This window comes from Pan paniscus, chromosome 23, assembly GCF_029289425.2.
Source record: "Pan paniscus chromosome 23, NHGRI_mPanPan1-v2.0_pri, whole genome shotgun sequence".
NCBI lineage: Eukaryota > Metazoa > Chordata > Mammalia > Primates > Hominidae > Pan > Pan paniscus.
In genome coordinates, this window is record NC_085927.1 from 54,615,906 (window position 1) to 54,640,961 (window position 25,056).

A 25,056-nucleotide genomic window follows, 5' to 3' on the forward strand; every position below is an offset into this window, starting at 1 on the left:
TAGGTTCATGTCATTAAAAGGTGGCTTTAAACACTTTTCTCTTGGCAGAAATTCAAAGACTTTCGCCCCTGAGCAGGGTCACTCTGTTGGGCCTGAAGTCTCCTCCCTACTGCTCGTTACCCGTTTAACAGCTGCTATCAGACACCCAGTGGCTTTCCTTCTGCAGCTGCTTTTTTTTTCTCCCTTCTGAATTCTTAACTTGTATTTGAGCCCACCCGATGGTGATTGTTTTGTTTTATTTTATTTAGTTAGTTGTTAATTTTGAGACAGAGTTTTGTTCTTGTCACCCAGGCTGGAGTGTAATGGCACAATCTTGGCTCACTGCAACCTCCGCCTCCCGGGTTCAAGCGGTTCTCCTGCCTGACCCTCCCGAGTAGCTGGGATTACAGGTGTCCGCCACCATGCCCAGCTAATTTTTGTATTTTTAGTAGAGACGGGGTTTTACCATGTTGGCTAGTCTGTTCTCAAACTCCTGACCTCAGGTGATCCACCTGCTTCAGCCTCCCAAAGTGCTGGGATTACAGGCATGAGCCACCGTGCCTGGACTATTTTATTTATTTATTTATTTATTTATTTATTTATTTATTTATTTATTTCCATAGATTATTGGGGAACAGGTGGTGTGGCTACATGAGTACATTCTTTAGTGTTGATTTGTGAGATTTGGGTGCACCCATCACCTGAGCAGTATACATTGCATTCAATGTGTAGTCTTTTATCCCTCACCCCCTTCCCACCCTTTCCCCCTAAGTCCCCAAAGTCCATTGTATTTTTCTTATGCCTTTGCATCCTCATAGCTTAGCTCCCACTTATGAGAATGTAACAATGTTTGGTTTTCCATTTCTGAGTTACTTCACTTAGAATAACAGTCTCCAATCTCATCCAAGTTGCTATGAATGCCATTAATTCATTCCTTATTATGGCTGAGTAGTATTCCATCGTATGTCTATATCACAGTTTCTTTATCCTCTCGTTGATTAATGGGCATTTGGGCTGGTTCCACATTTTTGCGATTGCGAATTGTGCTGCTATAAACATGAGTGTGCAAGGATCTTTTTTGTATAATGACTTATTTTCCTCTGGGTAGACACCCAGTAGTGGGATTGCTGGATCAAATGGTAGTTCTACGTTTAGTTCTTTAAGGAATCTCCACACTGTTTTCCATAGTTGTTGTGCTAGTTTACATTCCTGCCAGCTGTGTAGAAGTGTTCCCTGTTCACCGCAGCCACGCCAATATCTATTATTTTATGATTTTTTGAGTATGGCCATTCTTCCTTCTGTAACTTCTTCAGGTGGTCAGGCTAAAATCAGTTTTCTGTGCCCTGGGACGATAGCAAAACAGCAGAAATAACGGCCTCACCCTTGATTCATTTCTGCCCCCAATTCTAATGGTCAGCCCTCCTCTCTCTCTAACCCCACATTAAAAGGTAACTTCTAGGAAATGGAAAATCAGAACTCACACAGATATAAAACAAACATGTTAATGATTTTCTTTCACCCATAATGAGTGAAGCAGGCAGCAGCTACCATCAGTTCAAAAGATGGTCTGCAAAACACACCCACAAATAGATCAGGAATCTTGGAATGGATACGTAACGAAAGGCAGAAAGTGGAATTACACAGTGACTGACTTTTTGGTCTCTGACTTCTTTTTTTTTTTTTTTTTTTTGAGACAGAGTCTCACTCTGTCACCCAGGCTGGAGTGCAGTGGCGCGATCTTGGCTCACTGCAACCTCCGCCTCTTGGGTTCAAGCGATTCTCCTGCCTCAGCCTCCCTAGTAGCTGGGATTACAGGTCCCCGCTATCCACGCCTGGCTAATTTTTGTATTTTTAGTAGAGATGGGGTTTCACCATGTTGGCCACGCTGGTCTCGAACTCCTGACCTCAGGTGATTTGCCTGCCTCGGCCTCCCAAAGTTCTTGGATTACAAGCATAAGCCACTGCGCCCGGCCGGTGTCTGACTTTTTGTTCAACATATTGCGAGACCACTCACGTCGGTACACGTGGCTATAGTGGCCTGTCCACCTGGCCTGTAACATCACCCTGTAGGACGTCCGCCATTTACATCTCCTTTGCCTGCTGTGGAGATTTACATGGGCGGTTTCCAGTTTGAGGAATTTTTTTTTTTTTTTTTTTTTTTGAGTTGGAGTCTTGCTCTGTCACCCAGGCTGGAGTGCAGTGGGGTGATCTCGGCTCACTGCAACCTCTGCCTACCAGGTTCAAGCAATTCTCCTGCCTCAGTTTCCTGAGTAGCCGAGATTACAGGTGTGAGCCATGGGCCACCACGCCCAGCTAATTTTTGTATTTTTAGTAGAGGTGGGGTTTCACTGTATTGGCCAGGCTGGTCTCAAACTCCTGACCTCAGGTGATCTGCCTGCCTCGGCCTCCAAAGTGCTAGGATTACAGGCATGAGCCACCACGCTCGGCCTTTTTCTTCATTTTAGACAAAACAACAGGGGGGTCCCTTGAAGGGCGTTTCCTCAAACTCTGCGGGTTTGTGTGAAACACGCCTCTGTGTTCTGTGTGCTTCTCCCTCAGGGTGTCAGAGGGAGGGACCCCCAGGCTGGGACCCCAAGAGGTGGCAGCAGGTGTCCCATCTGCCAGGTGAGCGTGTCCGGGCTGGACTTTGAGGAGCTGGCCGGCTTAGCTAACGTATGTTCTCCCTCCAGCCTGGTCCTGGGAGAAGATCATTGGTATACATTTAGTTTTTGAGTAGATAATATATTCATGTGGCTCAAAAAAATCTAACTCTATAAAAATACACTCAGTGGGCTGGCACAGTGGTGCACAGCTGTGGTCTCAGCTACTCAGGAGGCTGAGGCAAGAGGATCACTTGAGCCCAGGAGGCCGAGGCTGCAGTGAGCTGTGATTGCGCCACTGCACTCCAGCCTGGGCTACAGAGCAAGATCCTATCTCTTAAAAAATAAAATAAAAAACAGGCTGGGCACAGTGGCTCATGCCTGTAATCCCTGCACCTTGGGATGCCAAGGCGGGTGGACCATCTGAGGTCAGGAGTTTAAGACCAACCTGGTCAACATGGTGAAAACCCATATCTATTAAAAACACAAAAAATTAGCCGGACATGGTGGCGGGCGCCTGTAGTCCCAGCTACTCAGGAGGCTGAGGCAGGAGAATCTACTGAACCAGGGAGGCGGAGGTTGCATTGAGCCGAGATCGCACCACTGCACTCCAGCCTGGGCAACGGAGCAAGACTCCATCTCAAAATAAAATAAAATAGGTATTCAGTGAAAAGTCTTTCTTCCACCCCATCCTCAGGCCCTGCCCTCACCCCCACCACTGGCCAATGCCATTAGTCCATGTTTTATCTTTGTAGACTTGCTTTATGCAGATTTAAATAAAGCCCTGGGGATGAGGGTCATCCTCCTGGGTTGTGAGGCTTTAGTGAGATAACACCCTCATTCACAGTAGAGCTACCCTATAAGGTGCTAGGTTCTGTGTCCCATTTTACAGAAAAATAAACTGAGGCTCAGAGGCACTGAAGAGCATGCCTGAGGAAACCAGGCGGCAAAGGCCAAGCTGGGAGGAGAGCCTCGCTTCCAGGTATCCCCTGGGTTCCACGGACTCCCGTGCACGTGTGTCCAAGTGAGGGGCAGTGGCTGTCACTATCACGTGCGCTGCCGGCGGCTGCCGGGCAGATTTCTCTTCTGGGTTTGAAATAACCGGAGGCGATCTTAAGAACCTACTGACGACCCGCAGCTCGGGAAGAAATCATTTTCCATTCTGCATCTAGCATCAGCATTTCACATCCAGATGCAGGAAGTCTTCGTGGAATTTTACATACATTGCTTGGTTTGCTTCCAAGAACTCATGATTTTGCCTTCTGGTTTACTCTCCTTACTGCTTCAGGCTTGCAGCGATAGGAACCCATTTCTCCCTTGGGTTGCTGTGGCAGCGTGACGGTAATGCAGATTGAGGAGATTGCAGTATGAGGTTCAAGTGTGGGCTGCGTTCAGATGGGGTCCCTTGACCTGCCTCATCCTGTTTCCTTACCATAGTGCTTCCCATGTACTGTAGCATTTTTTTCTTTTTAAAATGATTTATATTATATTATTTTATTTTTTTTAATGTTTATTTATTTTTGAGATGGAGTTTCACTCTTGTTGCCCAAGCTGGAGTGCGATGGCGCGATCTCAGCTCACTGCAGCCTCCGCCTCCCAGGTTCAAGGGATTCTCCTGCCTCAGCCCCCAAGTAGCTGGGATTACAGGCGCGTGCCACCACACCCAGCTAATTTTTTGTATTTTTAGTAGAAACAGGGATTCACCATGTTAGCCAGGCTGGTCTTGAACTCCTGACCTCAGGTGATCCACATGCCTCAGCCACCCGAAGTGCTGGGATTGCAGGCGTGAGCCACCGTGCCTGGCCTATTTTATTTATTTTTATTTTATTTTTAGAGACAGGATCTTGCTGTGTTGCCCAGGTTGGAGTGCAGTGATGTGAAATTGGCTCACTGCAGCCATGACCTCCTGGGCTCAGTCGATCCTCCCACCTCAGCCTTCTGAGTAGATGGGATTACAGGCATGCACCACCATGTCTAGCCCTTTTCTTTTAAATTGGACTGAAATTCGTGTAACATTAAATTAACCACTTTAGGGCCGGGTGTGGTGGCTCACACCTATAATCCCAGCACTTTGGGAGGCTGAGGCGGGCAGATCACTTGAGGTCAGGAGTTTGAGACCAGCCTGGCCAATGTGGTGAAACCCTGTCTCTACTAAAAATACAAAAAAATTAGCTTGGCATGGTGGCACGTGCCTGTAGTCCCAGGTACTCAGGGGGCTGAGGCAGGAGAATCGCTTGAACCGGAGAGGAGGAGATTACAGTGAGCCAAGATCGCACCAGTGCACTCCAGCCTGGGCGACAAAGTGAGACTCCATCTCAAAAAATAAAAAATAAATGAAAAGAATAAATTAATCGCTTTAAAGCACACAATTCAGGGCTGTCGAGTCCACTCACAGTGCTGTGTACCCACCGCTGCTAGTTAGTTCCAGAACGTTTTCATCACCCCAGTGGGAAACTCCCATTAAGCAGCCACTCCCCTGCCCTCCCTCCCTCCATTCCTGGCATCCACCCATCTGCTTTCTGTCTCTGTGGATTTGCCTATTCAGGACGCTTCATGTAAATGGGATCATACCGTGTGTGCTTTTTTGTGCCTGGTTTCTTTCACTGAATAGAGCGGTTTCAAGTTCCTCCATGTTGGGTCATAGGCCAGAACTTCATCCTGTTACGGCTGAGTAATATTTCACCATATGGCTGGACCGCACGTGGCTTATCCATCCATCCACTGGTGGACATCTGGGCAGTTGCCACCCTTTGGCTGTTGTGAGCAGTGCTGCTCTGAGCATGCGTGTACGTGTATTTGCTCAGTCCCCGTCTCCAGCTTTCCTGGGCTTCTCCTTGGCTGGGTCATAGGTTTGGCTTTCTGGGGAGCTGCCACGCTGTTTTCCACAGCACGCTTTGGCACTGAAACATCAGGAGGCCTCCACCTGTGCAGTGATGGGGGTGTCCACGTGGCTAACGTGTAGGGCCACGGGGGTTTCCAGGCTGGTTCCCGCAGTGGGCCTGGGCCAGCCCAGCTCCAGCCCGACACACACGCTCCCCTCCCTCCCTCCCTCCCTCTGGGCCAGGCTGCCCCACTCCATCTTTCTGCTCAATCTTCTCAGGGCCCAGGAGGTTTCACCACGTTGGCAGGGCTGGTCTCGAACTCCTGACCTTGCATGAAGCCCAAGTCCTCCCCAGGTTCAAGGTTCCATGGTCTGGCCTGGCTCTCCCATAGCCACGCTGACCTTGGAGGCCCTCCCCTGCCTGCAGGGCTTTGCCACTCTCTGAGTGCCCCCTCCCCACCCCCGCAGCAGTCCATCCCCGAGCTGTCCACACAGAGGCAGGCGGGCAGTCCATTTCACTGCCACTCAGGGCCAGCACCAGCCAGGACCCACACCCGGGGCTTGTCATTGAAGAGCTCGGCCCCCACAGGCCTCCTGCTCCCCCTTCTCTGCAGCCAGAGGGATCCTGGAAGCCCCATCAGGCAGGCTCGACTCAGGACGTCCAGCGGCTCTGTCACACTTGGGGTGAAGGTCCCTGGAGGCCCACCTCCTGCACCCACCTCCCCTAGGTCTCTCTCCTTTCCCTGTTCATGCCTCTGCTCCACCGCACTAGAACCGGCATCCCTGAGGCCAGAGCTGTGCAAGCTTCCAGTGGCTGCCGCAGCAGGTCCCCACCCCCTCAGCGGCACAAATAGCACGGAGACCTTAGCTTCCCGACCTGTCCGAAAGGTGTTTCCTGGGCTGAGGTCAAGGCGTTGGCGGCCGGGTGTACCTCCGGAGGCTCCAGGGAGGCTTTGTTTCCTGCCCTTTGCTGCCCACATTCCTAGGCTCGGGCCCATCCTGCCTCCAGCTGCAGAGCCTCTCCCCATCATTCTCTCTGCCTCCACCCACGTTCATGGCTGCTTCCTTGACTCAGCCCTTCCTGCCTCATTCTTGTAAGGACCCCCTGCAATTATACTCAACCTCTGCACCCACGGGTTCTACATCCAAGGATGCAACCAGCTGCAAATCAAAAATACTTCATAACATAATACATAAAAAATACAACAATAAAAACTGCAAAAATCTTAATACCACAATAAAACCATGCAAATTAAAAATAAAAAAAAAGTACACTGCCAGCCACGGTGACTCACACCTGTAATCCCAGCACTTTGGGAGGTCAAGGAAGGCAGATCACTTGAGGCCAGGGGTTCGAGACCAGTCTGGCCAACATGGTGAAACCCTGTCTCTACTAAAAAGACAAAAATTAGCTGAGCGTGGTGGTGCATGCCTGTAATTCCAGCTACTCAGGAGGCTGAGGCAGGAGAATTGCTTGAATCCAGGTGGTGGAGGTTGCAGTGAGCAGAGATCATGCCACTGCACTCCAGCCTGGGCGAGAGAGTGAGACTCGGTCTCAAACAAAACAAAACAACAACAAACAGTATAAAAATTCCTTACATAGCATTTACATTGTATTTGGCATTATAAGTAATCTAGAGGTGATTTGAACAATACGGGAGAATGTGTGTAGGTTCCTTGCAAACACTATGCCATTTTCCATCAGGGATTTGAGCTTCCAAAGGTTTTGGTATCCCTGGGGGGTCCTGGAACCAATCCCTCCAGGATACTGAGAGACAACTGTACTTTGGGCCCAACTGGATAATCCATGATAACCCACTCATCTCAAGATCCTTAACTTAATCCCCTCTGCAGAATCGCTTTTGCCACAGACGGTCACATGCACAGGGTCCAGGGAGCGGGATGTGGACATCACTGGGAGGCCTCTGTTCTGCCCGACGCAGGGGCTTTGCCTGTGTGGCTGCCGGGTCCTCACTGTCAGAAAGTGTTCTTGGCACATAGTAGGTACTCAATGCATATTTGTTGACTGACTGGAAGGAGGGGTGTCCTGTGGCACCCCCTACTCACCCCACCCTGGGACCCTCACACCTGTTGATGAACAGGGGCCTTGGCCCCATCCCCTGCCCCATTCCTGCACAGAGTGGTGCTGAGTAAATACCAGGTAAACACCCCAAGGACTGGGGTGGACCGGGACTGAGTGGGCAGGGAGGTGCGGGAGGCAGCTTCCAGCCCATGTGAGGCAGCCCTCAGGCCCCGCCTCACGCTCCCTCCTCAATGGGGTGTTGGTCTGGATGAATGAATCTCAAACCTGGCTTTGCATCAGAATCACCTCCAGAAATTGTTAGAAAAGCCAGTGCTTTCTCCTCGGGCACCCTCACCAGCCTCGTCATGCCCTGGGCCTCCTAACTCCATGGGACCTGACTCTACCCATCTCCTCGGGCCGCCAGCAAAGTGCCACAACCTGGCGGCTTAAGACAACAGGTCACTGTCTCAGTTCTGGAGGCCACCAGTCCAAAGTCAAGGTGTCTACAGAGCTGCACTTTCCCGAAGGCTCCAGGGGAGGGTCTTTTTTGCATCTTCTGGTGGTTCCTGGTGTCCCTTGGCTTGAGGCCGCATCACACTAGTCTGTGACTCCGTCCTCACACACCCTCCCCTTGTATCTCCTGAGTCATTGGATTCAGGGCCCACCTTGATCCAGTTGACCACATCTTAACTAATTACATCTCTAAAGACCCGACTTCCAAATAAGGTCACATTCCGAGCTCCAGGAGGAATACTGGGGTGGGGAGGGGTGGGGAGGGGATAGTCTTCAACCCCCTACACCTGGGGTCCTACATCTACTCTAACCTTGAAATTCAAAATTCCTGTTCTTTTTTGCAGCTGAAAACATTTCTCTAAGAACCCCGATTGGTTTTGCATGAGAACCTCCCCTGCTAAGATTCAACTTAGGAGGGCAGCCTTTTCTTTCTTCCTCATATGGCAGTGACCCCAGTGCCTGCCCTCAACCCCAGCCCACCCTGGTGCTTTCGGCAGCACTGGCTTCCTGCTGGCTGCCAGTGTCAAGGTCTTTCATGGAGGCCTGGCTCAGAATTTGGAGCTGGAGGTTCAAGGTTAAGTCCACACCTTGCTGCCAGTTAGCAAGTCACTCTCCCTCTCTGAGCCTTAGTTGCCACCCCTGTCAATGTGGACAGTATCTGAACTTAGGTCTTATTTTTCTCCCTCCATGGTGCTGGACACTGGATGGGCACTTGGTGTACAACCGAGGTAGAGTACACAGTGGGTGCATGGCTGAGGTAGGTCGCATAGTGGGTGCTCGGCTGATGTCGAGTGCATAATGGGTGCTTGGCTGAGGTAGGGCGTATAGTGGGTGCTCGACTGATGTAGAGCGTATAATGGGTGCTCGGCTGAGGTAGGGCGCGTACTGGGTGCTCGGCTGAGGGAGGGCGCGTACTGGGTGCTCAGCTGAGGGAGGGCGCGTACTCGGTGCTCGGCTGAGGGAGGGCGCATAGTGGGTGCTCGGCTGAGGCAGGGCGCGTAGTGGGTGTGCAGCAGAGGTGGGTGACTGTCTTATGAAAGGCATCAGGAGGCTCCCTCATTCCCCGCCTTACTGGAGAATGCACTGACTTCCTTTAATCTTCTTTGCCGCAGAGCTGCAGAGAGACAAGGCGGCGGCGGCTGCTGTGCTGGGTGCAGTGAGGAAGAGGCCCTCGGTGGTGCCCATGGCTGGCCAGGATCCTGCGCTGAGCACGAGTCACCCGTTCTACGACGTGGCCAGACATGGCATTCTGCAGGTGGCAGGTAGGACCCCAGCTGGGCAGTCTGCAGGACCATGGGCAGAGCAGCCTTCCTCTCGGCAACTTTGAGGCAAAGTGGGCTTGTCAGGGGCTGCCTCACTGCAGCTGGGCAAGATTGAAATCTAATTAGAGCCAGGTGCAGTGGCTCATACCTTTAATCCTAGCACTTTGTGAGGCCAAAGTGGGCAGATTGCTTCAGCCCACAAATTCGAGACCAGCCTGGGCAATGTAGTGAGACCCCATCTCTACAAAAAAAACACAAAAATCAGCCGAGCATGGTGTTGCATGCCTGTATTCCCAGCTACTTGCGGGGCTGAGGTGGGAGGATTGCTTCAGCCCGGGAGGCAGAGGTTGCACAGTGAGCCAAGATCACACCACTGCACTCCAGCCTGGGTGACAGAGTGACAGAGTGGTGAGACCCTGTCTCAAAAAAACAAAACAAAAAAAAAAAAAAGAAAGAAGTAAAACTAATTGGAAAAGGAGGGCCTGCTAGTGTGTTTGGAGAAATAAATTACACACTTGTTAAAGCATTGCCCAGGTGCTCCGAGAAGCCAACGGGCAGTGTCCTGCTAGGCTTTAAACAGCAGAGGCTGAAATTTAATGAATTGTTTTATTAATCAAGGGCACTGTTATGTCTCATCCAAAGCAACAAACATCTGCAAAAACGTAGACAACAAACAACTCCGTGCCCAGCAGTTGGTCAGAGGAAAACATCTTGCGTTGCTTTGTTTTGTTTCGTTTTGTTTGAGACAGGGTTTCGCTCTGTCGCCCAGGCTGGAGTGCAGTAGTACGATCCCAGCTCACAGCAACCTCTGCCTCGCGGGTTCAAGAGATTCTCCTCCTCAGCCTCCCAAGTAGCTGGGATTACAGGCGCTCACACCCACACTCAGCTAATTTTTGTATTTTTAGTAGAGACGGGGTTTCGCCATTTTGGTCAGGCTGGTCTTGAACTCCTGACCTCAAGTGATCCACCTGTCTCGGTCTCCCAGAATGCTGGGATTATAGGCGTGAGCCACCGTGCCCGGCCTTGCGTTGCTTTAATTTAGGCCTGAGCATGCATTTCTCCCATGGGCAGTGAGTCCAACCCTCACGCTGATGTCCCCTGCACTGAGCTCCATAATCATTAGCTGTCATCTCTGAGGGGCCTGGAATCTTGTCAAGGTAATAATAAAAAGAGGCCAGTTCTCAAACAGTTAAAGACCCCAGAAATATGATAAACACTTTAGTGCACACTGTGTACAGGAGGGACAGCAAGAGGGCAGGACTTGACAGGCACTCAGTCATTTGAAGCCCCAAATGTCCTTTTTTTTTTTTTTTTTTTTTTTCCCCAGATGTCCTTTTAAGAAAACTTCTAGGATTTAGGTAGAGGGGACACTGGACCGAGTGTGAGGAATGCAGATCCCCTGGCCAGGTGCCAACAAAAGGAAGGCAGGAAATATATATTTTTAATTTATATAGTGTTTAAAATTTTTATTATATATGATTATTATTATTATTATTTTATTGTTATTTTGAGATGGAGTTTCATTTTGTCACCCAGACTGGAGTGCAATGGCACAGTCTTGGCTTACTCTAAACTCCACCTCCCGGGTTCAAGTGATTCTCCTGTCTCAGCCTCCCAAGTAGCTGGGATTACAGGCGCCTGCCACCACACCCAGCTAATTTTTGTGTTTTTAGTAGAGACGGGGTTTTGCCATGTTGGTCAGGCTGGTCTCGAACTCCTGACCTCAGGTGATCAACCTGCCTTGGCCTCCCAAAGTGCTGGGATTATAGGCATGAGCCACCATCCCTGGACTTTAATTTTATTTTTTGAGACAGGGTGTCACTCTGTTGCGGAGTGCAGTGGTGCCATCTTGGCTCACTGCAGCCTCACCCTCCCAAGTGCAAGTCCTCCCGAGAAGCTGGGATTATAGGTATATACCACCATGCCTGGCTAATTTTTGTATCTTTAGTAGAGACAGGGTTTTGTCACGTTGGCCAGGCTGGTCTCGAACTCCTGACCTCAAGTGATCCGCCTACCTCTGCCTCCCAAAGTGCTGGAGTTTACAGGTGTGAGCCACCATGCTGGCCGGTTATTATTATTTTAAATGAATAAATATTTTTGAATTTTCTGTTTTAGTTTTCTAATATGGTAAATATATATGGATACAATCCGCTTAAAAAGATAAAGCTCTTCGAAGTCCTTAATAATAACCTTAGGAATACTGATGGGTTCTGAGACCTGAAAGTTTGAGAACTAGTACACTTGCCTATGATCTGTCTAGGTAAATAAATGTTTCTTGTGCACGTGGAAAGAATGTATGTTATGCGTTGTTGGGCAGAATGCTCTATTTCAGTTAGGTTAAGTTGATTAATGATTAAGTTGTGTTCACATCTCCTACATCCTTATTCATATTCTGTCTGCTCTCAGTTACTAATGGAAAAGTGTTCACAGCTCCCAAAATTGGACTTTGTAAATTTCTTCCTTTAGTTCAGTCCGTTTTTGCTTCCTGTGTTTTGATGCTTTTTGGGTTTTTTGTTTGTTTGTTTTTTGTTTTTTTGGAATGAAGTCTTGTTCTGTTGCCCAGGCTGGAGTACAGTGGTGCGATCTCAGCTCACTGCAACCTCCAACTCCCTGGTTTCAAGTGATTCTCCTGTCTCAGCCTCCCAAGTAGCTGGGATTACAGGCACCCGCCACCAAGCCCCGATAATTTTTGTATCTTTAGTAGAGACAGGGTTTTGCCATGTTGGCCAGGCTGGTCTCAAACTCCTGACCTCAGGTGATCCGCCCGCCTCAGCCTCCCAAAGTGCTGGGATTACAGGTGTGAGCCACTGCGCCCGGCCGATGCTTTGTTACTAGGAGCATATATACTTAGTATTGTTATGACTTCTTGATGTATTGACCTTTTTTTGAGACAAGGTCTCACTTTGTTGCCCAGGCTGTGCAGTGGTGCTGTCTCCGCTCACTACAGCCTCTACCTCCCTGGGCTCAGGCAGTCCTCCCACCTCAGCTTCCTGAGTAGCTGGGACTACAGGCACAGGCCACCATGCCTGGCTAATTTTCTTGGTTTTTTTGTAGAGACAGGGTTTTGTCATGTTGCCCAGGCTGGTCTTGAAGTCCTGGGCTGAAGCAATCGGCCTGTCTTGGCCTCCCAAAGTGCTGGGATTATAGGTGTATTTTTTACCATTATTAAGTGACCTTCTTTATGTCTGGTGATACTGCTTGTCTTAAAGTCCGATTTTTCTGATACTAATATAGCCAAGACAGCTCTACCAGCTTTCTCATCACTGGTGTTGGTAAGGTGTGCCTCTTCCATCCTTTTTCCTTTCAGTCTGTCTCAGTCTGCACAGAAAGTGCATCTGTTACAAACAGCTTATCACTAAACGTTTTTTAAAAACTTTAATTGCAAGATGGACATATAGCAGTAATCACATTTTCAAAGCCTGGGAGGGTCAGCAGAGGAATTTGCATTTGGTCATGGTGGCTCTGGGGCACATTAAACATAGGACGGATGTAATCAGATGTATAATTTAGAAGTCTCGGGTTGGAGAATGATGACGGCAGCTACTGGAGTCAGGGAGGCCAGTAAGAGCAAGAATAGAGGTTTGAGTTAATGTCGTGGCAGTGGGATGCAGAGGAGGGCATGGATTTGAGAGATGTTTTTAAAAACATCCAGCTGGTGGCCTAGCTGAAACCAAAAACTGGGGGTGAGGGCTGTCACATGGGATGAGGTTTCCAGGGGTGTAAAGGAAGAGTTTAAATTAAGAGAAGAGGTGGCCAGGCCACCTACAGGCCATGGTTCATGCCTGTAATCCCAGTACTTTAGAAGCCCAAGGAAGGCGGGTCACCTGAGGTCAGAAGTTCGAGACCAGCCTGCCCAACATGGTGAAACCTCGTTGCTACTAAAAATACAAAAATTAGCCAGGTGTGGTGGCACATACCTGTAATCCCAGCTACTTGGGAGGCTGAAACAGGAGAATCACTTGAACCCGGGAGACCGAGGTTGCAGTGAGCAAAGATCACACCATTGCACTCCAGCCTGGACAACAAGAGCAAAACTCTGTCTCAAAAAAAAAAAAAAAGAAGGGGGAGCCCTGGGAAGTAACTTGGCAGTCTTCTTTTTTTTTTGGAGACGGAGTCTCGCACTCTCTCCCAGGCTGGAGTGCAGTGGCATGATCTTGGCTCACTGCAATGTCCGCCTCCTGGGTTCAAGGGATTCTCTTGCCTCAGCCTCCCGAGTAGCTGGGACTACAGGCACGTGCCACCATGCCCAGCTAATTTTTTGTATTTTAGTAGAGACAGGGTTTCACCGTGTTGCCCAGGCTGGTCTCAAACTCCTGAGCTCAGGCAATCCACCCTCATTGGCCTCCCAAAGTGCCAGGATTACAGGCGTGAGCCACCGCACCTGGAACTTGGCCTTCTTCAATGTGCCTCCCTCCACTTGCTCTCCCGGTGGGTACTCCGGGGGCTGGGAACCTTCCAGATTATTCGTCCTTCTCCCAGCAAAAAGAAAACTAATTGGAACAAGAGGACCTGCCAGGGTTTAGCCTGGGAGGGATGTTGTGGGATTTCAGTGCAGTCTACTGTGGTCCTTCCGCGTCATTAGGGGGCTGTGCGCTGTGCTGGGGTGTGTGCTCCTCCCGGGGAGTATATGAAGTTGTCAGAGTTGACACTTGAGCCAGGGCCTCGATGCTGCAGACTTCCTTGGGAGATGATGGCACAGGCAGCAGTCTTCAGCTTTTAGATAGTTCTCTTGTGTTGGAGCAGAGTTTTCACTTATTTAAAACCCAGCTTCACCGGGCGCAGTGGCTCATGCCTGTAATCCCAGCACTTTGGGAGGATGAGTCAGGTGGATCACCTGAGATCAGGAGTTCGAGACCAGCCTGACCAATATGGTGAAACCCCGTGTGTACTAAAAATACACAAATTAGCTGGGCGTGGTGGTGGGCACCTGTAATCCCCACTACTTGGGAGGCTGAGGCGGGAGAATGGCTTGAACCCAGGAGGCGGAGGTTGCAGTGAGCTGAGATTGCATCATTGCACTCCAGCCTGGGTAACAAGAGCAAAACTCCATCTCAAAAAACAAACAAACAAAAATACCCCCAGCTTCTTGAGAAACTTAAGCATATCAAGAGACCATATGAGGGCCTCAGCCATCCTGAAAAGATGCCGGCCTTAACCAGCAGTCATCAGGAACAACAAGGATGGAGGTGCCTGGAGAAGAGCTTAGTGGAAGCCACTCTCCACTTGGGTGAAATAGAGTTTACAGTCAAAGCACCAAAGCAAGAAAAATCTAAACATTCCAATGCAGGTGCATTGGATACAGAGAAAATTATTACAGCAAAACTTCCAATTGCCAGCAGCTTTTTCTTCTTTTTCTTCTTTCTTTCTTTCTTTTCTTTTTTTTTTTTAGATGGAGTCTTGCTCTGTTGCCCAGGCTGGAGTGTAGTGGTGCGATCTCAGCTCACTGCAACCTCCACCTCCCGGGTTCAAGCAATTCTCTGCCTCAGCCTCCTGAGTAGCTGAGATTACAGGCACCCACCACCACGCCTGGCTAATTTTTGTATTTTTAGTAGAGATGGGGTTTCATCATGTTGGTCAGGCTGGTCTTGAACTCCTGACCTCATGATCCACCTGCCTCGGCCTCCCAAAGTGCTGGGATTACAGGCGTGAGCCACTGCACCCGGCCTCCAGTCGCTTTTTCAGTTGGGACAACCAGCAGAGAACATCCCCAGATGGCCCCTCACTGAGGACTGTTCTTGGCAGAACAGAGGCCTCTCCCCTTCCTCCTCCTGGGCCTCACCTTGGCGTCAGCTTCGTTTTCTCGTACCCTAAGTGCAGTTCATGCACCTGAGTTTTCTGTGGGCCCAGGGGGACAGTTCAGGACCAGGAACCCCCTTCCCTCCTGCTCCTCCAGGGCGTGGCATGGACCCCTCCAAGACTTCTTCGGCCAAGGGCTCTCCTGCGTCCTTCAGGTGTGACCAGATGTCACTCGCCACCAATGCATTTCTGAATTTTTCTGTCCCAGCTGCTGCTTCCCCCATGACCAACATCTGGAACCACAGCCAGAAACCAGACTCCTGTCAAAAGGAATTTTGAATGATCTCTCCCTACTTGAGTGACTATATGCTTGGCCAAATGGAAGCTTTGTAGAATTTTGACATTAACGATAGTGGTGGTGGTGGTGTTGGTTTTTTTTGTTTTTTTGTTTGAGATGAAGTCTTACTCTGTTGCTCAGGCTGGAGTGCAGTGGCGCAATCTCGGCTCACTGCAACTTCTGCCTCCGAGGTTCAAGTGATTCTCCTGCCTCAGCCTCCTGAGTAGCTGGGATTATAGGTGCCTGCCACCATGCCCAGCTAATTTTTGTATTTTTAGTAAAGATGAGGTTTCATCATGTTGGCCAGGTTAGTCTCGAAATCCTGACCTCGGGATCCTCCCACCTTGGCCTCCCAGAGTCCTGAGATTATAGGCATGAGCCACCGCACCTGGCCAGAATAGTGTTTTGTAAATAAAGTTGACTTCAGTATCTTAAGAAGTGGTCATTGTGGGGCTGAGCATGTGTTTCAGAGTCTGAAGCTCTGGTCTGGGGCTGAGGCTGGGAGCTCAGAGTGGAGATCCATCAGGTGGTGTGAAGCAGGGTGGGGGATGGAAGGTTCCAGGTCTGAGGACCAGAAGAGGTAGAGGTAGACGCTCAGAGACGTGGAGGGTGGTGAGTGGCAGGGGAGAGAAAGAGAAGTCCACGCCGGACCTGGCCCTGCAGGACAACACACGTCCACCGCCCTGGGTTCGGATCTTTTGGCACACAACCCATTCCGTTGCTGGCTGGGCTTTCCTGCAGCACGCAGGCCTAAAGGGGTCTTCAGCTCTCCTTCCACTTTTGCAAAAATGGTTAGCAACTTCAAACAAAAACCATAGCAAACTTGCGACTCCCTCCCGATAGATTGCTACTGCCTTTATGATGCGTTTTAATCGCCGTCCGCTGGGAGAGAATGATGAATCGCCCCACGCACCCTGTGGGTAACGGCTCTGGGAATCGTTGCTTTATTCATAAACCAGGCTTCTCCTATTGCAGAGACAGTGAGTGATGTGGTGTTGTAAACAGCCAGGGGAGAAACAGGGGTCATGAATTCATCTGATGCCTTGCCGAATTTGCATTTTATTGATAGTTTTCATTTCCTTCCATATCATATCATATTGAAGTCTGGTTTTGATGTGCTGGCCTGTGTTCCCAGAGAACAGCGAAGGGTATTTACTCATATTGACTGATGGCATCAACACAGATGCGGCATTGATGGCTTCATAAGTGGGAAGGTTGAAGGTTCCGGGGATTCCTCTCAGCTGCTGGGGAGACCGAGGGAGCGAGGGAGGCCGGCCTCAGTGCGGGGCATGCGCAGCGCAGAGGAAGCCGCGGAGGCTTGGCTGGGAGTCAGCCTCGGCCAGCTGCTCGCGTCAACCCACCCTGACGCTCACTTGGCCTCTGGGCCTCAGTTTTCTCACTTGTAAATGAGAAGATGGGACACAGCACTCCTGGAAGCACCCAGCATCCTACCTGGTCCGTGGTAAGAGCTCACAGTGCACTTACTGTGTTCTGGGGCTGTGCCAAGACTTCATGCAGGTTATTGATTTAACCCTTCCTGTAACCCTCCAAGTCAGTTTCATTATTATTTCCGTATTGCAGATGACCAAAGAGGCGCCAGCGCAGCTCAGCCAGGGATTGGGCAGAGGAAGAGATTCTACCCTGGCAGGCTGGGTACAGCCCTTTGCTTTTTTTCTCTCTCTCTCTTTTAAACTTTTTATTGGCCAGGCACGGTGGCTCACGCCTGTAATCCCAGCACTTTGGGAGGCCGAGGCAGGCAGATCATGAAGTCAGGAGTTCGAGACCAGCCTGGCCAACATGGCGAAACCTCGTCTCTACTAAAAATACAAAAAATTAGCCAGGCATGGTGGTGCGCACCTGTAGTCCCAGCTACTGTGGAGGCTGAGGCAGAAGAATTGCTTGAACCCAGGAGATGGAGGTTGCTGTGAGCCGAGATTGGGCCACTGCACTCCAGCCTGGGTGACAAAGCAAGACTCCGTCTCAGAAAAATAATAATAATAATAATATACTTTATTATGGAAATTTTCAAATGCTACAGATGTAGAAATAATAGAATAAGGAACCCAACTTCTCTGTCGTGGCACTTGCTCTAAGCTTCATAAGCTTATGAGATCTGAATAATGCTGTGTGTTCATTTGGAAGGACATTTAGAAATCTATTGATATGAGCCTGGTGCTTTAGCTCGAGCCTGTAATCCCAGCTACTTGGGAGGCTGAGAAGAGAGGATCGTTTGAGCCCAGGAGGTCAAGGCTGCAGTAAGTTATGATCATGCCACTGCACTCCAGCCTGGGTGACACAGCCAAACTCTGTCTCTTAAAACAAAACAAAACAAAACAAAACAAAAAAACAAAAAAACCGAAATCTGTTGGTATGAAAACAAAATACCAAATTAGTTGCCCTTCTGGTTTGGGAGGGAGTAAAAAGCCTTCAATAACAGCTCACTCTCAGAGCTCAGTATCATGCAAGACCATGGGCTCTGCAAACAGTAGGTGTTTAATAAGTGTTTATTGAATGAATGAGTCAGCACTGTATGCAAGCAGGATGCTTGTGAGGAACAGGGACGTGACCCAGTGTGGGCTCTGGGCTGGGGTGTCTTTGCATGTGCCGTACACTGCCCCGGGACCCTCTTACCCTCATTGCAGATGGCAGGGTGGAGGGGGCCCATGGCATGGTTGGGTACCTCGGGCCCTGTGGCTGGCTGAACTGAGTCCAAGTTTCTCAGGTGGGAATTCATCGTTACCTGCTTATCTTGGCTTCACCCCACACCCCGCTCTACCCTCTGGGCCAGCTGACCAGAGCCACAGGTCCCCTCCCCACACTACCCCAGACAGCACAAAGCCCCCTCACCAGCAATAGGCACTGGTGCACTGGCAGGCCACGAGCCCTCCCCTCCCCACCACCTGCAAACCAGACGAGGGTGGGAGGCAGAGGGGAGCCCCCTGGTTTGGGATGAGCCTGTAGGTGTGAGAAGGAGGGTGCTGGGATGGCCCATTGTGGCCCGCAGGCTTCTCTTTCTTGGACACCAGGTCTGAGCCATGTTCTCCCACCAGGCCTCCCAGGACACCTCCCGGGACCCACCCAGTCTGGGGGGCTGCTCCTCCCACAAGCCTCCCAGCCCCTCCCCCACCCCAGGTGGCACCGCAGCCCCACTTGCCCACACATGCACAGGCAGCTCCTCCTCCTGTGTCCTCTCCCCTGTAAGTGGCCTTGCCACTGTCCCTGGGATCCCTACTCCTTTCCATGTCTGCAGCCTCCGCTGGCCTTGCTGTAGGCTGTCCCTACCCCTCCTCACCTGGCTTCCCAGGGTCAATAGAAAAAGTCAGACCTCAGTCCTTGCCCTGGCGACCTTGACCCTCCCTCCCATTTGGGTCCCAGTAGCCCAGGGAAGCACATCTGTGATCTCTGAACACCCCCTGAGGTTCCTCAGTGACCAGGGGTCCCAGAGCAGACGCTGTTCTGCTCCCGGGAATGGCCTGGAGCTGGGCAGCAAAGCCACTGCCCGCCGTCCCTGCTTCTGCTGCCTCTGCTCTTGCTGGAGACCGGCCTCTGCTGCATCTCTGTGCCCGGTGGGTGGAGACCCCACAGTTTGCTCCTCGGGGGCAGCTGATGGTGGGCTGGGGTGCAGGGTGGGCCGATGCTGTATCATTCGGAATGCGGCTGGCCCTCGTCCCCAGTTCCCTCGAGGTAGCTCTAAGTCTTTGGAATTTCCCAAGGGAAAGGAGTCTTTTTGTTATTCATGGCGGGGGTGGGGGGCTCTAAGACCTCCAGGAAGGGAGGGGCTGGAGGCTGAGTTCACTCTGTGGCCTGTGATCCCATCAATCCCACTGAAGAAATGAAGCTTCAATGGGGTCCCTGGATTTCCAGAGGTTCCGATGGCCCCTTGCTCCCCCAGTTGGTGATGCTATGATGATGGGCCCAAAGGGGAGGCCTCTTAACTCCACGGGAGAGGTCACAGACGCTCTGAGTCCAGGACGCTCCCAGACCTTACCCTGCGCGTCTCTTCCTATGGCTGGTCCTGAATTGCATTGTTCGTAATAAAGCTGTAATTGTTAAGTATAGTGCCTTCCTGAGCTCTCCAAGTCATTCTAGCAAATTATCAAATGTGAAGGGATTGTAGGAACCCCTAGATTTGTAGGCAGCTTGTCAGATGCGTGGGTGGCGTTCTCATGGGGGTGCCCTCAACCTGAGAAGGGTGGTCTAAGCCCAGATAAAAGCCGTTGCAGACGTAGATGATGGGTGTGGCTGCCAGGGCTCCCACGGTTCTCAGAGAGCTGCTTGTGGGCCTGGGCATAGACCTCCCATTTCCCCCGGATCCCTTTCCCCTGGACCCTGGGGCCTGGCAGGGGCTGTGTCTCATCTTCTCTCCCCAGAGCTGAGTATACAGTGGGCCCCCAACAAATGCTGGTTGAGCTGATCTTCCATTGGTCCAATTATCTGGCACATCCCCCAAGACTTGCACTTGGTCTGATTCCAGACATGATAATGCTACTTGGCTTTTTTTTTTTTTTTTTTTAATCCTGATGTTATCTTTCTCTTTCAACCCTAAAGGCATTGATTTGACTCCTTGTTTCTTCAGTAGCCGTATAAATGACCCATCACTTTAGGAGCAAAGTTGTTCTTTCCCCTGTTATCCCACAGGAGGAGGGCGCAGGCTCCGGGTCAGCCTTGGAACCCTGGCCTCCGCGGTGGTAGACACTTTGTCTGGAAAACACTCTACTTTCAGGCATAGCCATTGAAGATTTTTGTGCCTGAAAACTCCCACTTGGCAAGGGAAGCAAATAAAAGTGTGGCTTGCAATGCAACCCTTTAAAACAGAAGCTTGCTAAACAAATGGAAAGCGTGACCAGAATCCGTAAGGAACTGTGAAATGAGGAGGATGCTGTATTTGGAAGCTGTGAAATTGCTCTAGGATTCCAAACCTCGGAGTAGCTTCCAGGCTCCTGGGAAGAATCAGATGCGTGGCCTAAATAAAAGACAGCCCCCTGGCCAGGCAGCCAGGGCGGGGACATCAAAGAGTTCACACACTGCGCGCGCGTGTGTGTGCGCTCATGCCAGTGTGCGTGTGAGTATGTGTGTGCACGCAAGTGTGTAATTTTTTTTCAAGAGACAGGGTCTCACTCTGTTGCCCAGGCTGCAGTGTAGTGGCGTGATCCTAGCTCACTGCAGCCTCGAATTCCTGAGCTCAAGTGAGCCTTCCACCTCAGCCTCCCAAAGTGCTGGGATTACAGGCGTGAGCCACCGCACCCGGCCAATAAGATTTTTTTTTTTTTTTGAGACAAAGTCTCACTCTTGCCCAGGCTAGAGTGCATTGGTGTGATCTCAGCTCACTGCAACCTCCACCTCCCGAGTTCAAGAGATTCTCCTGCCTCAGCTTCCTGAGTAGCTGGGACTACAGGCGTGCACCACCACACCCAGCTAATTTTTTATTTTTAGTAGAGATGGGGTTTCACCATGTTAGCCAGGCTGGTCTCGAACTCCTGACCTAGGGTGATCCACCCGCCTCGGCCTCCCAAAGTGCTGGAATTACATGAGTGAGCCACTGCACCTGGCCAAAAAATTTTTTTAGAGACAAGGAAGGTCTCATTATGTTGCCCAGGCTGGTCTCGAACTCCTGGGCTCAAGTGATCCTCCCATCTTGGCCCCCAAAATGCTGCTGAGATTACAGGCGTGAGCCACTGTGCCTCCAGTCATTAGATTTGAAGCCTACGCTAAATCCAGGATAATCTTATCTTGATCCTTAGCTAATTAGATCTGCAGTGACCCTGTTTCCAGTGTCACAGTCTGAGGGTCCAGGGGGACTTGCGTTTTTTTTTTTTTGGGTAGGGCTGGGGTACTCTTCCCCCACTACACAGGGTTAGAGGTGGACTGAGCGGCCCCACAGCCCCTTCCCTGAGGTCCACACCTAATCTGCACCCTCAAGGTCAGCGCTGCCCAGTGGAACGTTCTCTGTGCTGGACACGCTCCATCCCTGCCTTGTCCAGGGCAGCCCCCACCGTGCGTGACTGCTGGACACCTGAAATGTGGCGAGTGCCACTGAGGAGCTGGACTTTTTTTTTGAGACGGAGTCTTGCTCCTTCACCAGGCTGGAGTGCAGTGGTGCAATCTCTGCTCACTGCAACCTCCGCTTCCCGGGTTCAAGCAATTTCCTGCCTCAGCCTCCCGAGTAGCTGGGATTACAGGCATGTGCAACGAGGAGCTGGACTTTTAAAAATGTGAATGCTTTCGTCCTGGAAGGTGCAGGTGCGGGTCTTCCCACTCCTGTGTGAGGAAAGGAAGAGGGAGCAGAAAGTGCTGGGAGGAGGGGCTGCACCCTGCTCCAGGCTTCCCATCCCCAGCCCCCACCTGGGGGGCCCCCAAGGTCTCCTGGGAGATGAGCACCCTCACAGAAGCCAGGGCCTGGGCCCCTTTGCACAGCCCCCCGCCCCTGTGCTGGGCCTGGAACCTTGGCCAAGGAACCTTTTACTGCATTGAGCAGAGCCCTTTGAAGGGATGAGCCCAGGGGCCTTCAAAGCCACCAAGGCTGCGTGTGGCCTCTCCCTGTACATCACCCCTCCTGGGCCTGTACCACTCGGGTTGGAGCCCCTGTCTCTGTGCTCACGGCCAGAGGAGCTGCTCCCATATGCAACGGCATGTCCACAGACCGGCCAGAGGGCATTGTGGATGCGGGGGGCAACAGCTTTTCTGCAGAGGTGGGGTTTAGTGGGAAGGGGTGTAGAGTCAGCAAGGAGGCGGGAGAGCATTCCAGGTGGAAGCTCAGGCAGGAGGATGCCCTTGAAGAACTGAAGGAAGGCTGCTGGGCCAGGTCCTCGGGGGCAGAGGTAGGGGCCTCGTGGACCAGCAGTGGAGGGATCTCCGTGTTCCCCACTCCTGATGACAGCCCGGTGTGGGTTTGGGCTCCCTCCCCACGGCTGCCTGTACCCCTTTGTGCCCCGTTTTCACCCTTGGCACATGTGCCTCAGGCTGTTCTTACCTGTGTCCTTGTGTGTTTAATTGTAATGAGGAAGCTGTGGGTGCTGGGAAGCGGGGCGGCCCATCTGTTCTCCGTGTCCCCGAGCCGTGGCCGTGGAGTGAGAAAGTGCTGAGAATCCAGGGGGTGGGGGGTGGGTGGTGACATCAGACTGCACTTGAGTCACTGTCAGGGCCTTCCCCAGGGTGTCCTGCATGCAGGGGGTCCTCTCTCTCAGGGCCCTGGGCAGAGAGAGGAGGAAAGTCTGAACCATGAGGTCTCCAACCTCTTCTGGCCACTTGTGGGGTGGGGCAAGGTGGGGTTGGGGCTGGGAGAGGAGGGGCAGCTGTGTCTGCAGGCACGGAGGATGGTCTGCAGGGCCCTCTCCTTCAGGAGTCTGTTCTTTTTTTTTTTTTTTTTGAGACAAATTCTTGCTGTGTTGTCCATGCTGGAGTGCAATGATGCAATCTTGGCTCACTGCAACCTCTGCCTTCCAGGTTCAAGCCATTCTCCTGCCTCAGCCTCCCAGGTAGCTAGGACTGTAGACATGTGCCACCACGCCTGGCTAATTTTTTTGTATTTTTAGTAGAGATGGGGTTTCACCATGCTGGCCAGGCTGGTCTCGAACTCCTGAACTCAAGTGATCTGCCTGCCTCGGCCTCCCAAAGTACTGGGATTACAGACAGGAGCCACTGCACCCGGCCTGATCTGTCTTTTTATCTCACTAAGCGCCTGGCCCGGAGCCTGGATTCTGAGGACAGAGATAAGCAGACCCAGTCTCAGCTCTCAAGGGGTACCCCTCCCCGCAGCTGTCCATATGTGGGGGGCACCCCTCCCCGCAGCTGTCCATATGTGGGGGGCACCCCTCCCCGCAGCTGTCCATGTGTGAGGGGCACAGATGTGTCAAGAGACCGTTGTAGCACATGGTGACCCGGGCCATAATGGACGGCAGGGCTGAGCATCTGCATTCCTGAGAGGGCTCCGGTACCCCCGACATGAGGTCATGCCCAGGAGCCATTGTCCCCCAGGCCACCCTGGCCTCCACCATGGCCCAGAATCATGGGGTGGGGGGTTGGAGGAGGAGGTAGAGTGGCTACACCCTGCCTTTGAAGTCAGATACGTCTCGATTTAAGTCCTTGGTGCCGCCTGCCAGCTGGCTTTGCACTGATGACTTAACCCTGCTGGGCCTCGGTTTTCTATCTGTAAAGTGGGGGGATTATTTCCAGTGTACGGCTGGTCATGAAGATGAACTTGGGCCACGTGCATAAAGCCACAGGTGATGGATGCTCACTCAGCAGGTGTTGCCTCCGAGGAACGCTGCTGCCTGTGCCTCCCAGCTCGGGCTGGACTGGCCAAGGAGGCTGCTTTTTGCTAAGTGCCTGAGGATTTTCTAGGAGAAGGTGGCACAGAGGCTCACCTGTGTCTGCTCCTCCAGGGGACGACCGCTTTGGAAGACGTGTTGTCACGTTCAGCTGCTGCCGGATGCCGCCCTCCCACGAGCTGGACCACCAGCGGCTGCTGGAGTAAGTGTTCTGCCCCCTCTCTTTCTGTCCCTGTCTCTCCATGTTGCTTGTCCCCATCCCTTCACCCCACCTGACCCTGAGTCACCTGCTGTGTTCTGGGGCCTCCTTTGTGACCTTGTTGGTGTGCAGAGCTCTTGCGCTCATGCGCCTACCCGAGGGCCATCTGTGGACACCCCTAGTCCCTGGGCTTCTGTGCACCATTCATTAGCACAGTGGGAGCCAGGTTTTGTTTCCTTTTAGCCACCCGAGCTGTGGGTGCCTCCCTTTGGAGTTGGGGACAGTCCCCTGGTCCTAGGTGTAGGCCAACCTTGCAGATGACATGGCTGCCGAGTGCCAGGCCTCCCCCACGCACTGTCCCTTTGAAACCTCCCTGGGCCTCTCTCTGGGAACACCTTCAGAGCTGTGTGAGTTTCCTGTAGTGGCCATAACAAATGACCACATGCTTGGCAGCTTCAAATGCTCTGAGTGGATCCTCCATGGTTCTGGAGGGCACCAGTCCCCAAGGTCAAGGCAGCGGCAGGGCTACACTCCCCCTGGAGGCTGCGGGGGAGCTTCTGGCCTCTTCCAGCTCCAGGGGGCCCCAGATGACTCGTGGCCACCTCATTCCTATCTCTGCCTCGGTCTTCACATGGCCTTTTTGCCTCTGTGTCTTCCCATCTCATAAGGACACCAGCCACGGGACTAGAGCCACTCTAACTCCATGGCACCTCATCTGAACTCATTGCACCAGCAAAGACCCTATTTCCGAATAAGGTCACACTCTGAGGTTTTGGGTGGAATTTTGAGGGGTGGCATTCAAACCCAGGACAGAAGACAAGGGCCTGCTGCTGCTACTGCTGCTGCTGCTGCTGCCGCTGCCGCTGCCGCCACCACTGGCTCAGCAGGCATCTATTGAGCGCCTACTGTATGCGAGACTTTGGATAGATAGTCACTGTATCAGGGCCCACCTGTGAACTGAGGAAATCACCCCTGTGGTTTGGGGTGGGAGAACTAAGGCCAGGAAATGACTCTGAGACAGAAGGTGGCAGGACATGGAAGGGGCCGAGTGAGGGGGTGCCTGGGCCCCATGTCCCTTGTACACTCCCAGTGCCACCCAGGTGCGCATGGGCTCCACAGCTGGTACAGGGTGGGGGGCCGTAGAAAATCAAGGTTGTTGTTAGTTTGCCATACCAACAAGCATCAGGAGCATTCAGAAGGGGAGGTCTCAGGCAGTTTCCCAAACTAACTTGGGCAAGGAACCTTTAACTGCATTGAACAGAACCCTTTGAAGGGACGGGCCCAGGGGCCCTCATAGCCACCAAAGCTGTGTGTGGCCT

General features: G+C 51.8%; 1 protein-coding gene across 3 annotated transcripts in view; it reads left to right on the forward strand.

Moving 5' to 3' along the window:
- ARHGAP8 (Rho GTPase activating protein 8) overlaps window positions 1–25,056 on the forward strand; it is a 105,119-nt gene that overhangs the window by 24,887 nt on the left and 55,176 nt on the right. For 2 of the 3 annotated variants that reach the window (XM_034949163.3, XM_034949162.3), the window contains exons 2-3: window positions 9,049–9,198; window positions 23,653–23,740. In XM_034949163.3, the coding sequence (XP_034805054.3) occupies window positions 9,120–9,198; window positions 23,653–23,740 (167 nt within the window). In that variant the 5' untranslated portion in view covers window positions 9,049–9,119. Of the gene's footprint in view, window positions 1–8,586; window positions 8,665–9,048; window positions 9,199–23,652; window positions 23,741–25,056 lie in introns of those variants that run through there. The other variant, XM_057301034.2, reaches the window with a different exon arrangement.